Consider the following 17,719-nt stretch of genomic DNA (forward strand, 5'->3'; position numbering starts at 1 on the left):
CAGGGCTCCAGGAGCTGCTGCGCATCCCCAGGGGTGAGCCCCTGCTGCCATCGTCTCCTCCAGGGCTTCGGCTGCTGGCGGCTGCTCCACGCCTGGCGCTGGGGCAGGGCTCCCCCGTTCCTCCTCCTCCTCCTCCTCCCCGGGATGCTGGAGCCAGGGCGAGGACGGGCTCTCAAACCACAGCCGAGGAGGAGGAAGAGGAGGAGGAAGAGGAGGCTGTGGCTGCCGACGACGAAGGAGAGGAGGAAGGGGAGGAGGAGGCGTTCCAGAAGAGCCAGCGCCTCTTGGGCTGCCGCTTGAGGTGGAGGTAGTCTTCCTTCTCCCGCTCCTTCTTCGCCCGCTGGTAGTGATCCTCCTCCTTCAGGTACCACACCGGCGGCCAGCGGTGCTTCTCGAAGTACTCCTGGTTCTCTGCAGGGAGACGGGGGGGTGAGGGCAGTGCTGGGACCCCCGGAACCCCCCTCTCCCCGCCCCGGCCCCCACTCACCTCCCGACATGGCCTTCATGTCCCGGGGGAACTTGCGGCAGACGTTGTTGTAGTTGGTGCAGATGTGATGCAGGCACCAGTCCGCCAGCTGGTAGGCGCAGTGGAACTGGGAGAGATGGAGCCCACGTCAGAGCCACCCTCAGGCACGTTAAAGCCATTCCCCTCGTCCTGTCCCTGTATCCCTTATATCCCAAAGCCCCTCTCCAGGTTCCCTGCAGCCCCTTTAGGCTCTGGAGCTGCTCTAGGGTCTCCCCTTCAGGAGCCTTCTCTTCTCCTTCCAGCCCTTTCTCCTACCTGAGCCAGCTCCAGGAACACGAGCACGTCCCCATCGATGTCCACCATCATCTGTGCCGCCTCCATCAGGCCGGTGACCGTGTACTGCTCTGTGAGGGACACACGGGGTTGGAGCGGTTGGGACACGGGAGCATGGGGACAGTGGGGAGCCAGCACCGCGGTGCGGCTGGCAGGACTCACCAGTGAGAGCCACCAGATGCGGCAGGCAGAGGCGGTTGGCGAGGATGATGAGCTTCATGTCGTCGAGGTCGGGGCTGGAGCTGAACTGCCCGGTGTAGAGGTACTCCAGCACCGCCCGCATGCAGCTCTTGCTGGTGTAAGGAAGTGCCACCTACGGGACGCGCACCGTTGTCACCCTGCGACCGTCCCCACCTGTCCCCCCCATCCCGGCAGGCTGTGGCCTCACCTCGTTGGTGGAGCTCTCCACAAAGGGGCCGCCGAACATCGCGGCCATCCAGTCGCAGCTGGAGATGAGCAGGGGCTTGTGGGCACTGATAGCACCATCATCCAGCACGAAGGTGACATCTGGGGACAAGCAGAGCGATGCTGCTGGGACCATCCCTGTCACCAGGGCTCAGGCACCCCCCGGCTCGCACCGGGGACCGCAGAGGGAAGGGGACAGAGCCTGGTCCTTCCTGTGTTTTCTCCCTAAAGGTCCCCGTTTCATTTCCCAGTATCTCCTCATCACTCAGACGAGCTCAGGGAAGGGCCTTGCTCAGGCTCTGCCTCTTCCAAGCGGTTTTCCCAAGGCACAACACAACTCATTGGGAAGCAAAGTGGAAATCCCAGGAACCAAAAGTCTCGCCCAAGCCTGAACCTTGGGACAGAGCTTGGAATTGCTGGGGGTTTCCCATGCCCTGTTCTGCTCTCCGGCCTGGACCACAGCTTCTCCCCAAGGCCAGCACATGTCTGCCCCTGACAGCGACAGCCTGGCCTCATCCAGGCCCAGCCCCACGCAGCCGGAGGGATGCTGGGACACTGGCACCCTTGGGACATCCCCCCGCAGCAGCACGGCACACGCCGGTGGCACGCGGTGCTGGGGAAGGCCCACCCAGGGCACGGTGCTGCTCATAAATCAATGACCCCATGAAACCCAGACCTGGGGGGGGGGCAGGAAGTCGCCTTTGCTGCTCTCTGTGGACAAACAGAACCCTGGGCTGGGCTGGGGAGCAGCAACCCCTGCGGCAGGAGCATCCCTCGCAGGGTAAAGCACAAAGCCATGGAGCTCCCAGGCACCCAAAACGTGTCCCTGGGGCAGGGACATCAGCTCCGAGCCCCCATCCTTCCATTAGAGCCCCCCACAAAGGAGATGTGGTCCTCCCCCTGGGCCCGTGGCTGTACCCGAGAAAGTCCCCTTGGCCAGGCATTCCTTCACCCGGTTGGTCCTCCGGACGTGGAAGGCTTTGGTGATCTCCTGGTTCATGAACGCCTCGTTGTTGAGGATGTTGGCCACCATCATGCGGAGGTCGAACACCTCCAGCAGCTCAGCGATGTGAGCGATGTGCATGAGGTCCCGCTCGTTCTCATCCAGCTCCCCTGTGTACAGGTACTTCAGCACGGCCCGGAAAGGACCCGGCTGGATGGAAGCGTCCATCTTCACCACCACCATCAGCTTGGACTTGTAGGTCAGGGGGTCTTCTGCCATCTCCTCCTGGATGCTGGTGAACGCCCGGCTCCAAGAGGACAGGTTCCGTCCCCGCCGCAGCCCGTGCTCCCCGTTCTCGTAGCGGTTGCCCCGCAGGATCCCATCACTGGTGGAGGCTCTAAGGCACGGTTTCCTCTGGCCAGACCCGGCCTCCTCGGTGCTCTCACAGATATCAAAGCTCGCAGCACGGAGGAGGAAATCCCGCCCGTGGTGCCTCTCCTCTTGGTGCAGCATCCGCTCGGCGGCCGCCGTGACGGCCACCCCGAAGCCGTGCCCCGCGGTGCTCTGCTGCTCCTCCTCGCTCAGGTCCATGAGGAACAGGTCGTAGAACTTGGAGGAGGAGGTGGAGAGGTAGATCTTGTGTGCGTAGATTTTGATCTTCTCTTGCAGCACCAGGATGACGTCCGCGCACAGCGGGTCCTCCAGGAGGTGGGCAGGACGCTCCTCGTTGTTGGAAGGGGGGTCCGGGACCATGATGATGGGTGGAGGGGGCTTTGGGGGCAGGAAGGGGGCTTGGAGGAGAGGCCGCTGCACGTTGCGGAGGTGGGACTTCCAGAACTGCAGGTGACGGCGGGAGATGAGGGCGGCGCGGATGGCGTTGTCGAAGACGTCCTTGATGCCAAACTGGGCCACCACGCTCGTCTCGTAATAGGGGATGCCCAGCTCCTTGGCCACCTCCCTCCCCTTCTCCGGGGGAAGGATCTCATTGGGTTTGATTGGCCTAGGAAAGAGGGGGGACAATGAAGAGGTGTGCGCTAAGGGCAGGTACAGGCATCCCCGTGGCACGAGCCCTACCTGGCCAAGGGTCGCCGTGCCCGGTTGACGGCCTCCAGGTCGGCGTAGCGCAGGTCGAGCTGGCAGCCCACCAGGATGACGGGCGCGCGGGGACAGAAGTGCTTGATCTCTGGGTACCACATGGTCTTCACGTGGTGCAGGGAGTTGGGGTTGGCGATGGAGAAGCACAAAACCACGACGTCGGACCTGCGAGGAAGGGGAAGGTGCAGCTTGGGGATGGAGCTTTGCTCTCCCACCATGCCGAGGGTACCACAAGGCTCTGCCTCTCTCCTACCTGCCATAGGCAAAGCGCCTGTCTTTGTGGTGGTCACCAAAGGTGTCCCAGAGCCGCAGGGACACACTAACATCATCTACCACGTCCCGGGAGCGCTCCAGCACCTGCGGGAACAGAAGCACCATCCAGCTCCTTAGTCCTTGAGCCCTGCAAGAGTGGGGCTGTCCCCACCGCATGCAAGATACAGAGGAGTCATCCCCAGTTCCCCCATGGGGAGGATGCCGCTCCCTTTCCTTGGGGCTCCCTTGGAGTATCCATGAGCTGAGCATCACCCTCACCTCCTGGCAGACCCGGTACTGGTCGATGGCCCACACTGTGGGCACGTGGGTGGCAAGGAGCTGGTACTGGGTCAAAGTGGCGTTGCAGGCGCGGGCGCAGATGAGTCGGGTCTTGCCCACCGCGTTGTCCCCGACCACGACGCACTTGATAGTTTCTACGTTTGGCCTCTCATAATCCATGTCAGAATCCATTAATTGGGACCTGGAGGGGAAAGGGGGGGTCGGAAATATGCTTGGGAGAAGCCAGGGTGGGCTGTCTCCAGATGGGATGGGATGGGATGCCAAGGAGGGGGGTGAAGCAACGATACGATGCTGATACTCACACTCAGAGCCACCAGCCCCTGGCAGCACCAGGGAAACGCTGCAGTGACCGGGAGCACCGGTGAAGGCAGGAATGCAAGCAGGGTGCAGGCAGAGTGCAGGCAGCTCCCCTGTAACGCTGCAGGTGCCCGTGGCAGCGTGCGCCGCGCGGCAGACACATGCCCTGCGTTCCATCCCCTCCTCCTCCCCGCTCTGCCTCACGCTTGTTCATGTGAGATGAGGCTTCTTCCTTCCCCCCCCCCTTCTTCCTTTCCCCTTTCTCCCTTTCCAGCCTTTGCAAGCGAAGCTTCCAGATCCGACCGACCGAGCGCTGCCAGCCTGGCCTGGGGGGGTCTCACCCTCGGTGCTGACCTCCCACCCCATTCCCACCGGGAATGGTTGCTCCCAGCTAAGAGCAGCAAAGGAGGAACTCATCACGTTCCCAGGAGGATCAGGAACCGTCGGGTTTGGGAAGGCTCCCAGCATCTCCAACCTTCCCCGGTGCTCCCAAGAGAGAGGTTGGTGCTGTGGGTGCTGCGAAGCCGATGCAAAGCACCCGTATCCCGTGAGGTGGAGCACCCTCTGCCTGCTCAAAGCCCCCTAAACCAGCCAGAAGGAACTCACCACAGCATTAAGACAGGGATTTATGTGGTTTCCAGGAGGAAAAGCAGGGAGGAGATTGAACCAAAGGGGGGAAAAGGACAAAGAAAAAACCACCTCACATCCCAATTGCTTTGAACTTCCCAAAGCCACAGATCTCTTCCCCCCCATCACCCCCTCCTGGCCCCGGCCTCACATGCTGCTCTAATAAACCACCAGCGCCAAGGCTCAGTGAGCTACAGCACCCGGTAACGATGGCAACGGAGCGCGGGGACCACGGCCACAGCGCCCCAAACCAGCCTGGCAAGGACTTCCCAATGTTAGCACCTCCCTCCCGTGCGCAGGCTCCCTGGCACACCTGAGCTACCCCAGGCAGCGGAGAGGGCACGTGAGAGGGCTCCGCACCGAGCAGCATCGAGCCACAGGGCAAGCGTAGGCAGAGGCGGTGGCACCGATCCAGGCCGCTTTAGGTGCCAGTGCCGAGGCATCGGCTGGTCCCAAGGCAAAAGTTCTCCGAGTTGCCTCATCCCCTCCATCCTTTGGGATGCAGGGAATTCTACTGCTGAGGGCATTGAAAACCGGGAGCTGCCACCTCCTTGGGCTCTGCGCAGTGCAAAGAGTCAGGGCAGGTTCTCTCCTTCCCTGTTAACCCATGGAAATCTGTTTCCATCTCATGCATCCCCCTCCAGCACTATCCCTGCTCTTCCCAGGATCAGCTTTCCCCTATGGGACCAGGAGATCTCGGGGGGGGTCATTGGTGCTCATGGAGCTTTGCTGCAGTTATTTTTAGGACCAGCCGTGCTCCCAAGCGGGCCAAGCTCATTCAGATGGGGAGAAGGCACATGGAGATGACAACTGCGGGAGGCTGCCTGGATGCTCATCCTGCACCCAGCCCAGCACAGGGGAAAGTCTGGTGCTCCCAGGGAATTAAGGGCTAAATCCTAACGGGATCATGGAGGGGAGGAAGAGGGGGACAGCAGCAGGCACAAAATATGGGCTCGGAATAAAGCAGAAGCACGCTAGGGAGCTCCCATCACCCCCGGAGGGGGCTGAGCCTCTTTGCAGGGACAATTCCAACAGCACCACGTAGCCACCTCCGCAACCACCTTCCCCCATCTCTCCAAAACCCACCACAGAGCAAGAAATAACCCGAGATGCCAAAACATCAGAGATCCCCCCCCCAAGGAAAAGCCTTTCCCTGTGGAGCAGGGATGCTCCAGCCTGCAGCAGCCCCCAGCACCGTTCTCCCTGCCAACCGCAGCCCCCAACCCAAACCACGGGCACCCAGTTCACCCCAATGGGACCCCCCAGAATCGCTCCTTCCAGGCTGCCCAGCCCGCGGTTGCCAAGGCAACTGCACCATCACCCCCGGACCGTCGCCTAGCAACTCCCAGGCTAAAAATCCTCCATCCCGCACCTCGCGAGCGGAGGAGAGGCCCCAAAGCGGGGGGAAACCGCCCCAAAACGGCAGCGATGCACGAAAATAACGCGGCCCCTGCCGGGACCCACCGGCGGCAGCCGTGCGATGGGGGGGGGGAGCCAGGGCCCGGAGGAAGGAGCCCGAAGGAAGGAGCCGGGGCTGTGCAGGCCGCGATGGGAGGGAGCGGGGCCCCGAGCAGGGCTGCGGCACGGACGGGCCCGGCCGCGGCACAGGGGACCCGGAGCACCGGGAGCGGGGCATTGCGATGGGGCCGGGGATGCTCGGAAGACCCACAGCGGGGATGTGGGGCATTGCGATGGGGCCGAGGGCGCTCGGAGCACCCATATCGGGGTGCAGAGCATTGCAAGGGGGCTGAGGAGCACCGGGATTGGGTGCGGGGCTGTACAGTGGGGACGGGAGTGCTCGGAGAGCCCACGCTGAAGATGAGGGCATTGCTATGGGGCCAGGTATGCTCGGAGCACCAAGATTGAGGCTTCAGGGCATCGGGAGTAGGAGCAGGGCACTGCAAAGGGGCCAGGGATGCTCGAAGGACCCGGATCGGGGTGCGGGGCATTGCAAGGGGCCGGAGGTGCTCAGAGCACTCAGATCGGGGGTGGGACATCTCAAGGAGGCTGGGTTAGACCCAGGCCGGGGGTGGAGGGCACAGCAGTGGGGTCGGCGGTGCTCGGTACCCCCAGGCCGGGATGCGGGGCACTGCAAGGCAGCGGCGGGTGCAGCGGGACGGGGCCGGGCCCCGTGGCGGGGCAGGATGCGGGGAGGGGGGCTCGGGAGGCGGGGGGGGGCTCCCCGGTACTTACACCAACACAGACGAAGCGGCGGCTCCCAGGGGCCGGGGCCGGGCTCTCCCCTCCGGACATGGCCACGGCGCAGGTTGCGCGGCTCGGCTCGGCGGGGCTGGGCGCTGCGCTGCGCGGCTCAGGGCCTGGGGCGGGGGGGCCCATGCCGGCACCTCGGCCGCCCCGCGCTCAGCATCCGCGGCCCAGCTGCGCTGCGCGGAGCCCTGCGCGGAGCCTTGCGCGGACGAGCCCTGCGCGCTGCAGTCGCGCCCGCCCCGCCTTTCATTCACAAAAAACAACCGGCCCCACCGAGGCCCCGCCCCCGGCCCCCCGCTGCCGCCCATTGGCTGAGAGAGACCGGGGGGGGGACGCCTGGGGGGCTGCGGGACCCACCTCCTGCCCCCTCTCGCAGGGGTCTTCATCCTGCTCCCCACCATCTGCGATGCATGGGGACCCTTGTCCTGCCACCCCAGTCCTGCCCTTGATAGGGACCCTCATCCTGCACCCCCAATCCTGCCTCGAATGAGAACCCCCATTTTGCCCCCTAGTTTTGCCATGGATTGGTCTCCATCCTGCCCCTAACCCACACCAGTGTGGGACTCCATCCCTATACCCCCATCTCAGCCTCCATCACCTGCTGCATCCAGCCCTCATCCTCTCCCTGCATCCCACCTCCATCCTCCCTCCTCTCCCTCACCCTCTGCCTGCCCCCTCCTTGGACCATCTTTCCCCCCCAACCCTTGTTGGACGGGGGCTACACGGATTCTTCCAGCCCCTCAGCTCCCCATCAGGCCATGTGTGCTGCTGCAGGCCACCAGCCCAGCTGAGGAAGGGGCTGCACCAGAGCAGACCCCTCATGTGGCTGCTCCCAGACCCCCCCTCAGCACCCGGGGCTGTTCTCCTGTGTGGGGCAGATGTGACCCATCTATCCACACGCTGCAGCGCTGCCCTTGAACCCCAGCCCGTAGCGCTCCTCACAGCCCCCTCCTCACCCCACAGCCCCCCCCAGCGCTGCCCCAAACCCCCAGCTCAGGGCACGTAAAACCCCAAAGTCATCCCCGCAGCGCGGCTGCCGGGAAGGCGCCGGGTCCCGCTGCCTTGACCCCGAACATCCGCATCATGTGATGCCTCGCCATCCTTTCCCAAGGCTTTCGGCCGCCTTTCCCCCCCCTTTTCCTGGTGCCGGGCTAAGCTCGGCCTCCCCAGCCCGTGGCACTGATGCAACCCCGCGTCAGCCGGCGTCAGCCCCCGGCGCTCACCTCGCAGGTCCAGCGGCCCCCGGTCCCTGCTCCCCATCCCAGCCCCGCATCCCCCCCCCCGGCATCCCCCCCCCCCGCCTCACCTAACTCGCAGGACCGGGATCTCTCTCTCCATAGCAGAAGGAGATGGAGTCGCTTACTGGGGAAGGGAGGGGGGGGGTCTGAGCCGGGCATAGGCAGCTCCCGGTGCTGCCTCCGAGCCCACGCCGGCTCCGTGAGCCCGTGGAGAAGCTTTTGGCTTCCCAAGGAAGCTGTTCCGTGCCTTGCAACGGGAGCTGCGAGCAGCCGAGCCGCAGCTCCGAGCCTTCTCCTGCCTGGAGTGGGTCACGGGGAAGGAACACGCAAGGCTGGTTTGGAGCCGCATGATTTGGCTTATTTGCTCTCTTGTAGCAGGTGCTTAATTGTGGCATAAAGAGCTGCCGGCGGCTTTCCGGGCAGCCGAATCCCGCCTGCGCCCTCCCTGCCAGGCACAACAACAGCACAATTGTCACCCGCGGGGCTCCCGGGCCCTTTTCCCGGCAGGAGGAGCAGGGATAAGTTCGGTGGGAGGCACCAGGGAGGGCTCCGGGCACGGGAATGGGCTCCGGAGCATCTCCATGGGAGGCGAAACGCGTCTCAGCTGATGCGCTGCATCCCGCTGCATCCCGCTGCACCCCAGGGATGGCGAGGCCGGCACCGCTGCCCCTGTCAGGGCTGGGCTTACAACCCTGTCCTCTCCCCGCTCCCACGGCTCTCTCTGGTTTAAGCCTCCTGAACCTGTCCCAGAGGGCTCCCATCTGCCCAGCTCCATGATCACCCTCATTCCCAGGCACAGAGCTCCAGAGCCGATGCTGAGCGTTACAGAGGGGTCACAGCAGGAAGCTCGCACTAAGCACTCCATAGCATCCTCCTACCTCCATCTCCCCCTTCCCAGCAAGGAAAGAAGAAGCCCTCTGGGTATCAGACACGAGCAGATACTGCTCCAGCCATTGGCAGTCAGGGGGTAAAGGTTGGACTTGTTGATCTTAAAGGTGTTTTCCAACCGGATTGGTTCCATGATTCCATGCCCTCCCTGATTAAACTTTATGACTCTAATGCCGGAGCATTCCCATCCCTTCCCAGGTGTTCCCTGTGTCCAGCCTCTCTGGGGGCTGGCAGATGGATGCGGGGATGCAAACCCATTTGCAGCTCTGCCACCACTGTAACAGGGCTGCCCCCCAGTGCCCCCCACCCTGGTCCCCATATAAGGCTGAGCTCAGTGGTATTCACCTTGCAGAGGGCAGCATCCCTTGCCGGCAGCACCCTGGGAACAGCGGATTTGGGGGGGGGGGAACACCCCGATACCCCCACTGCTGTGGACCTGCCTTTGCCTTGCTCTGCCCTGAGCCCTGCCATGGGTTTTCTGCCTTATCCATGCGGGAATGGAGCAAAAGGGAGCAAAGAGCAAAGTCCCCTGGAGAAAGCGGCTGGAGGGAGAGCGCGTGAGGAGGAGCAGAGGGTACTCACAGGCTGTGGGCCATGGCTGTCATCTTCCCGGCGGGGCTGCCTTTCCCTTGCGTTCCCATCTCTTTCTCCTGGCAGATCCCGATGGGGAAGGGCAGAAGGGCTCTGTGGAAACACCCCACACATGCAGTCACATCCCGCAGCCACCCCCTGCCCTCTTGCCCCGCCACCCAGGGCACTGAAAGCCTGTTCTCAGGCACGAGGTCTGCTCTCCCCATGCCCCCGCCTTCACCACACAGCAGCCGAGGGGGAGATGCATGGATACCTGCAACAGGCATGCACAGACCCATCGCTTCCACTGAAGCCCAGCCACAGCCTCCTCGCAGCCCCAGTGCTCAAGGGGAGTCCCCATTCCCTGCTCCAAGCATCTTACCCTGGGAGCGGGAGCCTTCCCTGCTGGCACAGGGAGCCCAGGCCGTGCCTGGTGCCACCACCGAGCATGTTTGCCTTGGCCAGGGCTCCGAAGCAAGGCAGGGCAGCGGGGCTGTCCCCTCCTTCCCCAGCTCTGCATCACCGGTGCCTGCACACGTCAGGCTGGAGCAGAGTCCAGCCCGGGCTTCGATCCCAGCAAAGCCTGGCTCCTGCTGGGAATGGGGTTCAGAGACCCACCGTGGTGCTGGGTCCTTCTCTGGATCCAGGCACGAAGAGCAGTGAGGGTCTCCCCTCCAGTGTGCTGCTCTGCTCTGCTGCAAGGGATCTGCAGCATCCCCCAGGCACCCATGCAGGCTCCATCAGCTCACATAATGGGCTTAATATCCATGTGGACCCAGCAGGCAGAAGTCTCCAACCAGCACCCTGCCAAATGCCGCCAAACCCCAATCCCCATGGATGTGCCTCCGTGGGCTGGGATGGAGAGGCCAGAAAACCGGGGGGGAAAGTCAAGAACAAGCCAAAAGAGCATTTCTGCACCTTTCACCTCATGCCCTGCCGCAGCAGCAGGGTCTATGGCCGAGCCAGGAGATGGGATGCTCTGGAAATTCACTGCACTCGCATCCTCTGACCCAGCTCCCGTCTGCCAGCCCTGAAACAAGGCACCTGATAGGCCATGGGTGATAGCTCATCCTGCCATCGACACTGCGCAGCATCCCAGGGATTCATCACTCCCTCCATCAATATTTAAACCCAGAAGGAGCCATTGTACTGCTGTTTAATGCCACGTGTCCTCCAAGCAAAGCATCCTCCTCTAGCAGAGCTCATGAACATCTGGGGCTCTAGGAATGGGGTCAAGGTCTCAGCCTGCGTGTGCTGGATTCCTGCACCCTTCAGCTGGGATGTGTGGGATTTATCCCATGGAGTGAGATGAAATCCCAGCTCCTGCTGCTCCTCCAGCTGCTTCCCATCACCTCAGCAGGGTTTGGGGATGCAGGGCCGGCCCCATGCTCACAGGAGGGCTGCAGCCGGGAGCGCTCGCAGGCTCAGGCTGCTCCATGCAGCATCCACAGCCCCAGGAGCTGCTGACGCCTCCTGAAAGCGCTGTGAAAAGCTGCTATTTTGGGGAAAGTTCCTCTTGTAACGGTGCATCCTGTGGCTTCGCTGCTTCCCTTTGCTCCTGCTATGGGAAGGGCGGCAGGAACAGGCGGGTAACACCGCCAGCAAGCCCGGGCTTGTCAGCAGGGAGGGGAAATACCCCCCCGAAAGGCATCCATTCTCACATGGTGCCCTGCTATGGGGTGCAGGGGGGGCCTTGCTGCAGCTTGGGGAGCGATGCTCAGAGAGAGGGCGAAGTGGGACCTGCCTGGGTCCTGTCCCACGGCTCAGGGCTGGGGGGGGTTGGGTTTGGGGGTGCTGTTATCGCCATCTTAAGAAAGGATAATTCAAAACTCAAAGAAGAAGGAGTCTGTTTCTAAGCAACTGTCTCCAGTGGGGATGGAGAGCACAGAGAGAAGCAGTGATGGGGAGGGAGGAAACTTCTGGGGTCCCCCGCAGGACCAGGCTATGGGGTGAGGGATGGAGCAGAAGAGCTGCTTGGGTCCATCTCATCCATGGGGGCTGCTTGAAAGGCAGCTAAAGAGGGGCCTTGGGGGTGTGGGACCAGCAGCGGCAGCAGCACTGGGGCAGGGCAGAGGGCGATGGGTGGGAGCATCACCCCCTTTCCCCCCCTTAGCCCATGGGAGAGCAGCAGCCGAGCCCCAAAACCACTTCCTGCCCCAACGGCTGCCCCTGCCCGACCGCAGGCAGCAGGAGCCAGGCAGGCAGCGCTGGTGCTGCATGGACGCCCTTGACTACCTGCCAGGAGACATCAACACCCCTTATTGAGGCAGCCACGAGCAGCTCTGCTGTGATCCGTTCCCATGGGGCAGCATCGGCCCCATAGCACACGTCCCTTTGGTGTCTCCTTGCACGTTGCTCTCTGCCCACAGTGCCAACTCCAGTTGCCACCAGTACAACCCATGGAGCCTCGCTGGGGTCCAGCAGCTCAAAGGGGAGCAAAGGGGCAATGAGGAGCTGAGAGCATCACCCGCTCCAGAGGGAAAGGAGACAGGGAGAACCCCCTCCGCCTCACCTTATCCCATTGCTGTGGCTGGGGTCAGCCCTTGCAGAGCCCTGGGGTGGGGGAACAGAGCTGAAGGTGCTGGGTGCAGGTGCTGTGGTTACCTGTGAGCTCCGGCTTGGCTCCGTCCACAGCGATCCCCTCCGGTCCCTTCGCTTCCCAAAGGTGCCGAGTGGCCAGGGCAGGGAGGAGGCGTTTTTATACCCTCGCCCATGTGATCCAAACAAATGCCCTAAGGATGAGTTTTTGCACTGACACGAGTAAAGGGGCCGGCACTAAAACCTGTTGGACCGCAATCCGAGCTCCACACATGGGAATTTTCCATTCCGGGTGCGCCGGCGGCACGCTCCCCATCGTTCCCACTTCCCAACTCAGTCCTAAATGCTTCCAGCATCGCAGCTGGAGAAAATGGGCCTGGATGGATGGAGGGAGGGATGGATGGGAAGGGGGAAGGAATGTGTTTAAGCCGTTGGTTCCACCTGAAGTCTGCAAATCTCTTGTTTCTCCCATGGTCTGTGGAAGAAAACACAGCAGAAGATGCCAGCAGGGTGAGAAATAAGAGGGAATCCTTGGAAAACCAAACCCTCCCTTGCAGCCTTGGGGCTTGGCAGTGGCACTTGGGCACGGGCTGGGAGGTGCTTGTGGGATGCTCCTCTGGGATGCTGGTGACACTGAGGGCAGGGTGAGTCAAAGTGAGCAGGATGGGGATGGAAAGGGGAGGGCGAGCTCCGGGTGAGTCAATGGGAACCAAGGGACCAGGGAAATGGCCACGGGCCATGGCAAGGTGCTTGGCAGGGGTGATTCAGTGGGACCAGCTGTGAGTCAATGGGAAAGGAGGGAGCTGATGGGTGATGGGCTGCAGGTGCCCACCAGGCTTCAAAAGAGGCAGGAGGAGCCTCCCCCAGCCCTGCTCCCCTTGGAGGATGCCTTCTGCGGGTAGAGATGCAGCTGATAACAGGTAGGAATGTGCTCTGCAGCACGGGCACCGGGGGTTTGCTGGCCAGGTCTTGTCTCACCTTGTACTGGAGCTGCTGCTGGCACCCAGGGCTTGCTCACAGCTCCAGTGAGCCTTTGCCTTGCCCTGGGTGAAGCTGGAAGGGGGAGCGAGGGGCGTTTTCACGCCTGACTGGTGCAGGGCCTGAGGAGGCTCCTTCTTGCTGGGTCATGGAGCAAGGAAACGTTCCCAGCCTGGAGCAACGCCTGGTGTGGAGCATCCTGAGGGCAGCCTCGGCCTCTGCAGGGGGCAGCGTTAGCCCGTGCCCTGCTCACGGGGGTCACCATGGGGATGGGGGGGGTTCAGCCTTCCCTGAGCCAGCTCCAGCCTCAGCCCTGCCAAGGAGCTGCTGTGGGGCTGGGGCTGTGCCAGAGCTGCCCGGGCACAGGCTCCCCTCTGCTGCGGCGCTGCCGGTGCGGGCCTGGGGACACCGGGGGTAGGTGGGAAGGGGAAGGAAGGGGGGGTTGTGTTGTACTGGGGGGGTCTTGTGCTGGTTCTCCTCTTGGTTTGCTGCTGGTTGCGTTGTTGGGGGTGTGGGGAGCTGCAAATGGGGTCACCTTGGGGTCCCCTGCGCAGCCTTGGGGTCCCCTGCGCAGCCTTGGGGTCCCCTGCGCAGCCTTGGGGTCCCCTGCGCAGCCTTGGGGTCCCCTGCGCAGCCTTGGGGTCCCCTGCGCAGCCTTGGGGTCCCCTGCGCAGCCTTGGGGTCCCCTGCGCAGCCTTGGGGTCCCCTGCGCAGCCTTGGGGTCCCCTGCGCAGCCTTGGGGTCCCCTGCGCAGCCTTGGGGCTGGGAGAGGATGTTTGGGGAGGGGGGAGCTGGAGAAGCCTTTTGGAAGTGGGACCCGAGCTCAGGAGCTTCCCCAGTCCTGAGGACCTGTGGGGAGCCCCCTCACCCCTTCGCAACCCCAAACAGGCCTTGAAGGGAGCAGGGCCCCCCCTCTGCATGGGGCTGTGATGGGGGCTTGTGCTGGGGCTCTGCTGAGCCCATTAAACCCGTACAACCCCCGTGGCAGAGCAGTTAACCCCATTTAAGGAAGGGTCCAACCAGTTGAGTGTGGTTTGGGGGTGTGCTGGTGCAGAGGTTAATCTGGTGTAAGTACACTGGGGATTTGGACTGATTGAACCCGTCTGTCTCCCTGCTTTGCCTGTGATTTACCAGGGTCCATCCAGGCTGGGCTCCCCTCAGGGAGGCAGAAACCAGGCTGTGGACTGAAGGGAAGAGCCACATGCGGGCTGAATCCACACGGTGCTATTTATAGGCATCCCTGCTCAGCCAGCCCAGATTCCATGCGGATCCCTGGCTCCAGCTGGCACGGGGTGGGCAGCAGAGCCCTGCCAGCCCATTGGGACCTGATGGTGCAACTGGTGGGGCCGGGTTTAGCCAAGCCTGAGTCAGAGCAGAGGATGCTGCTTCCTCATCCCCAGCTCCTCATTAACCTGCTGCCCCAGGGCTTTCCCACGAGCAGTGCCCAGCCTGGCCCGTGCCATGGCAGGGATGGGGAATGGGTGTTTGCTTGTTGCTGGCATCCCCAAAGGGCTGGAATCACAACTGGAGCATCCACGGGGCTGGGAGACGCCTTCTTGCCAGGGTGCAATGGTGGGAAGAGAGATGAAGGTACCTGAGTGACCCTTCCATAGCCTGGTCCCTGTGCCCATCAGCATCCCGGGGGGCAGGTTGAGCAGAGCGCACACATGAGGCTTTCTCAGTGCTATAGACCCCCATGGTGCTGTTGTGTGTCAGTGTCTGCAGCGATGCTGGGTGCCTTCTCCTGTCTCTGGGGGCAGGGATGGAGGAGCCTTAATGCTGGAGCTTGAGCCCAAGGGGTGCCTCTCAGCAAGGGTGTGAATACGAGGATGCTGCTGGCATCAGGCAGGGGCCTGGTGAGCAGCGCAGCGCCGCTGGGAGCTGCTGGCTCTGAAGGCAGGAGGCTCTGCACAGCTCTGCCTTGTGACTGCTTAATATAGGCCAAGTGAAAACACTCTGCCCAAAATAGAAGCCCTTCTCCAGGGAGAGCTGCAGCTCCGGCAGGAGCAGTCACAAGGTGCTTGCTGGTGGCAGGGTGGGCTCTGCGATGGTTCCTTGTGCAATGGGCTGGATGCCTGCACCAAGGTCACCACCGCGGGCTCTGCAGCCACCCAGTGACACCCCCAAGCCCCCCACATGTGCTGTTTGCTGCTGGGGTTCATGGGGTGTGGATGGGATGCAGATGTGGTCCCCCCATCCCTGCTCCATGCGATGCTATGGGTGAAGGTGCTGCTGCCTTGTGCTTGGGGTGCTGTTGGGTGCTGCAGGGGCTGAGACGCATTCCTGCTTGCGGTGCTGCTGGAGCTGAGGTTTAGGATGGAGCTGGGCCGGCAGGAGAAGGGGGGGCTCCCTGTGTGCTGCTGCCAGGCCTGGGGGGCTGCTCCCAGCCATGTGCTTATTGCCTGGAAACAGGGAATGTTCCTCCTCTCCTGGGTGCTCCGGTGATGCCCATGAAGGAGAGGGGCTGGTGCTTGGCTCTGGGGGCTCGCAGCAGCCCTGGCTCTGCTCTGATGCCCGGCTTGTGCTGTGCTGCATCTTCTGCTGGGATCAGAGTGCAGGAGCCTGCAGGCGCTGCAGCTTCAAAGGGCGAAAGCATCGTGCATCCCCTCCCTGCCCCATAGCGATTCCTGCCTGGAGGATGCTGCAGGTCTGAGCCCCCTTGTGGGGCTCTGAGCCTTCCCCTTTGGTCACTCAGGCCCTTTCCTAGCTCTCCCCTGAGCGGGTTTGGATTCAGCTTGTTCCGGTTGCAAGCTGCGGGCAGGGTGGTTTCTGCCCGTGTCTTCAGCCCCTGATCCTTAGGGGCCCACAGACACATCCGGGGGGAACCGCAGCCGATCCAAGCCGGAATGAAGCCGTCGCGTTCCCGAAACCCACCCAGCAGATCGGGTGCTCGTCACTCCCGAAGCCCCTGCCCTGGGGCAAGGTGAGGGTGACCTTGGGCCCCCTCCCCACCGCCGGGAGCGGGCGGAGCGGCGCTGCCGAGGTGAGAGCAGGGCAGGCGGTGCCGCCGGCTCTGAATGGGGAGAGCGGATGCGGTTTTGTTCCCTTTGCTGAGTGCCAAGGGGAAAACGAGCTGGGAACGGGAGCAAAGACCCAGGGGATTCCCCCGGCCAGGGCTCTGCCCTGTGGGGGTCCGTGTCAATGAACGCCTCTCGGCTTTCGGAGTTGGTTTCCGTGGGGAAACTGAGGCAGGAGGAGCCCAAATCGCAGGAAATGCTGGGCTTTGAAGGCAAAACTGAGCTCTTCCTGCAGCGGCTGGGTTGCACTTGGAGGGGAATGAGCACATTTAGTGCCCAGCAGGGCCTTTGCTAATGCACAGCAACAATAAATAGCGTAAGGGGGGGCTGCAAGGAGAGGGGCTTTGCACAAGGGCCTGTAGGGAGAGTCCAAAGGGAATGGCTTGAACCTGCCCGAGGGGAGACTGAGCTGGGCTCTTAGGCAGAAGCCCTCTCCCATCCTGCGAGCCTGGGAAACCTCTGCTTTCAGGAGCATCAGGGCAAAGCCACGGCCTTGGCTCCATGTGAGAAGGGGGCAGCTCCCAAGAGGCTGCAGTGGTTCTCTGTGGTTCACCCCGGGGATGCAGCAGGGGATGCGCAGTGGAACCATCTCCTTGTTCTGTCCCTGCAGGCAGTGAATGGCTGGGGATTGCTGAGGTCACTCGATGGGATGGGGTGGGATGAACTTGGATTGCATGAAACAAACCAGGTTTCTATGGGGCAGGGATGCGGTGCTGCGTGAAGTTGGAAGAAGCCCTGAAGTGGGTTGTAAATGGCACTGGTTAATCTTTAACAGCCACAGGAAGCCTGTGGCTTGGGTGGGAAATTCCAGAGCTCCACCAACGTGCGTTTGGCTCCTGGTGGGACAAAAAGCTGCTGTCTCATGAGCATTTATGGGGAATTCCTGACCTGGAAACACTTGGTTTGTGTTAAAACCCGGCATTAAGTAACAGCAGCAGAGCCGGGGGCTCTGCATGTGTGAAAGCTTTGTGAGCCTGTCCCGTTGAGCTGATGTTCCTTGAAATGCTCTGGTTTCTGGTTGAGCTGTGTCCTGATGCTCTCAGTCACCCCTGGGTAAGGTTCTGGGACCTTGGCAGCAGCTTGTGAGGCTATGGAGGGTGCTGGGATGCAGGAGCGGGTTACAGCACTGCTTCCAATGGTGGCTTTGCATGAAGGTGTGAAGCATCCCCATAAGTGGAGGCAGGATCTCATTGAATGCGGGGTGGAAATCCTGGATGAGCACAGCTTCCCCCAGCACCGCGCCGGAGGCTTCCCAGCAGCTGGAAAGACGAGATTCCTGCGGTCCCGCACTGCTTAGTCAGGAGAGGAGCCATGCAAACACACTGGGGTTACTGGGGAGGAGGCTGGCTCCTGGTCTGCACCCGCCTTGACACCGCTCTCTGCGTGTTCCCATGGGAGCATCCCGCTCCGCAGGGCAAGCGGCTCAGTGTGGGCTCTCAGTGCATGGTTTATCGGCTCTCCCTGGCTCCCAGAGCTCCAGGCATGGGCTGGTGGGAGCTGCCCATCCTCTGCATGGGTTTGTGAGGCTTGGAGCAGGGGTGCAGGCAGGGCTGTGCCTGCTGCA

General features: G+C 62.6%; 2 protein-coding genes across 5 annotated transcripts in view; one reads left to right on the top strand and one right to left on the bottom strand.

Annotated features, from left to right (window-relative positions):
• RHOBTB2 (Rho related BTB domain containing 2) lies at positions 1-10,126 on the bottom strand. Of its 4 annotated transcripts, XM_061349756.1 has the most exons (11): positions 10,005-10,126; positions 9,635-9,736; positions 3,774-3,975; positions 3,496-3,599; positions 3,222-3,407; positions 2,123-3,147; positions 1,188-1,306; positions 962-1,112; positions 782-870; positions 488-593; positions 1-411 (listed from the first exon to the last, which is right to left on the bottom strand). In XM_061349756.1, exons 1-11 carry the CDS (start codon positions 10,070-10,072, stop codon positions 173-175), a joined length of 2,391 nt encoding a protein of 796 aa, XP_061205740.1. In that variant the 5' UTR covers positions 10,073-10,126; the 3' UTR covers positions 1-172. The 4 variants fall into 4 exon arrangements, with proteins under 4 accessions (XP_061205740.1, XP_061205741.1, XP_061205739.1 ...); XM_061349757.1 differs by lacking the exons at positions 9,635-9,736; positions 10,005-10,126 and adding an exon at positions 8,233-8,528; XM_061349755.1 differs by lacking the exons at positions 9,635-9,736; positions 10,005-10,126 and adding an exon at positions 6,912-7,290.
• Positions 10,127-13,043: 2,917 nt separating this feature from the next.
• Positions 13,044-17,719, top strand: part of PEBP4 (phosphatidylethanolamine binding protein 4) — a 68,990-nt gene continuing 64,314 nt past the window's right edge. Inside the window, exon 1 of the mRNA XM_061349760.1 lies at positions 13,044-13,080. Coding sequence (XP_061205744.1) covers positions 13,046-13,080 — 35 coding nt within the window. The 5' untranslated portion in view covers positions 13,044-13,045. The remainder of the gene's footprint in view (positions 13,081-17,719) is intronic.

This window comes from Neopsephotus bourkii, unplaced genomic scaffold, assembly GCF_033783945.1.
Source record: "Neopsephotus bourkii isolate Nb327-2 ecotype Australia unplaced genomic scaffold, CSIRO-AGI_Nbou_v1 NB_457, whole genome shotgun sequence".
Lineage (NCBI taxonomy): Eukaryota > Metazoa > Chordata > Aves > Psittaciformes > Psittacidae > Neopsephotus > Neopsephotus bourkii.

Bases quoted from the DNA above. Each gene is read 5' to 3' on its own strand.
- RHOBTB2 (XM_061349755.1), bottom strand. From the start codon at position 7,234: ATGGGCGGCAGCGGGGGGCCGGGGGCGGGGCCTCGGTGGGGCCGGTTG. The intron at 3,408-3,495 runs GTAGGAGAGAGG...CCTTCCTCGCAG, and splicing joins AGGCGCTTTGCCTATGGCAG to GTCCGACGTCGTGGTTTTGT. The intron at 412-487 runs GTGAGTGGGGGC...GTCTCCCTGCAG, and splicing joins CATGAAGGCCATGTCGGGAG to AGAACCAGGAGTACTTCGAG.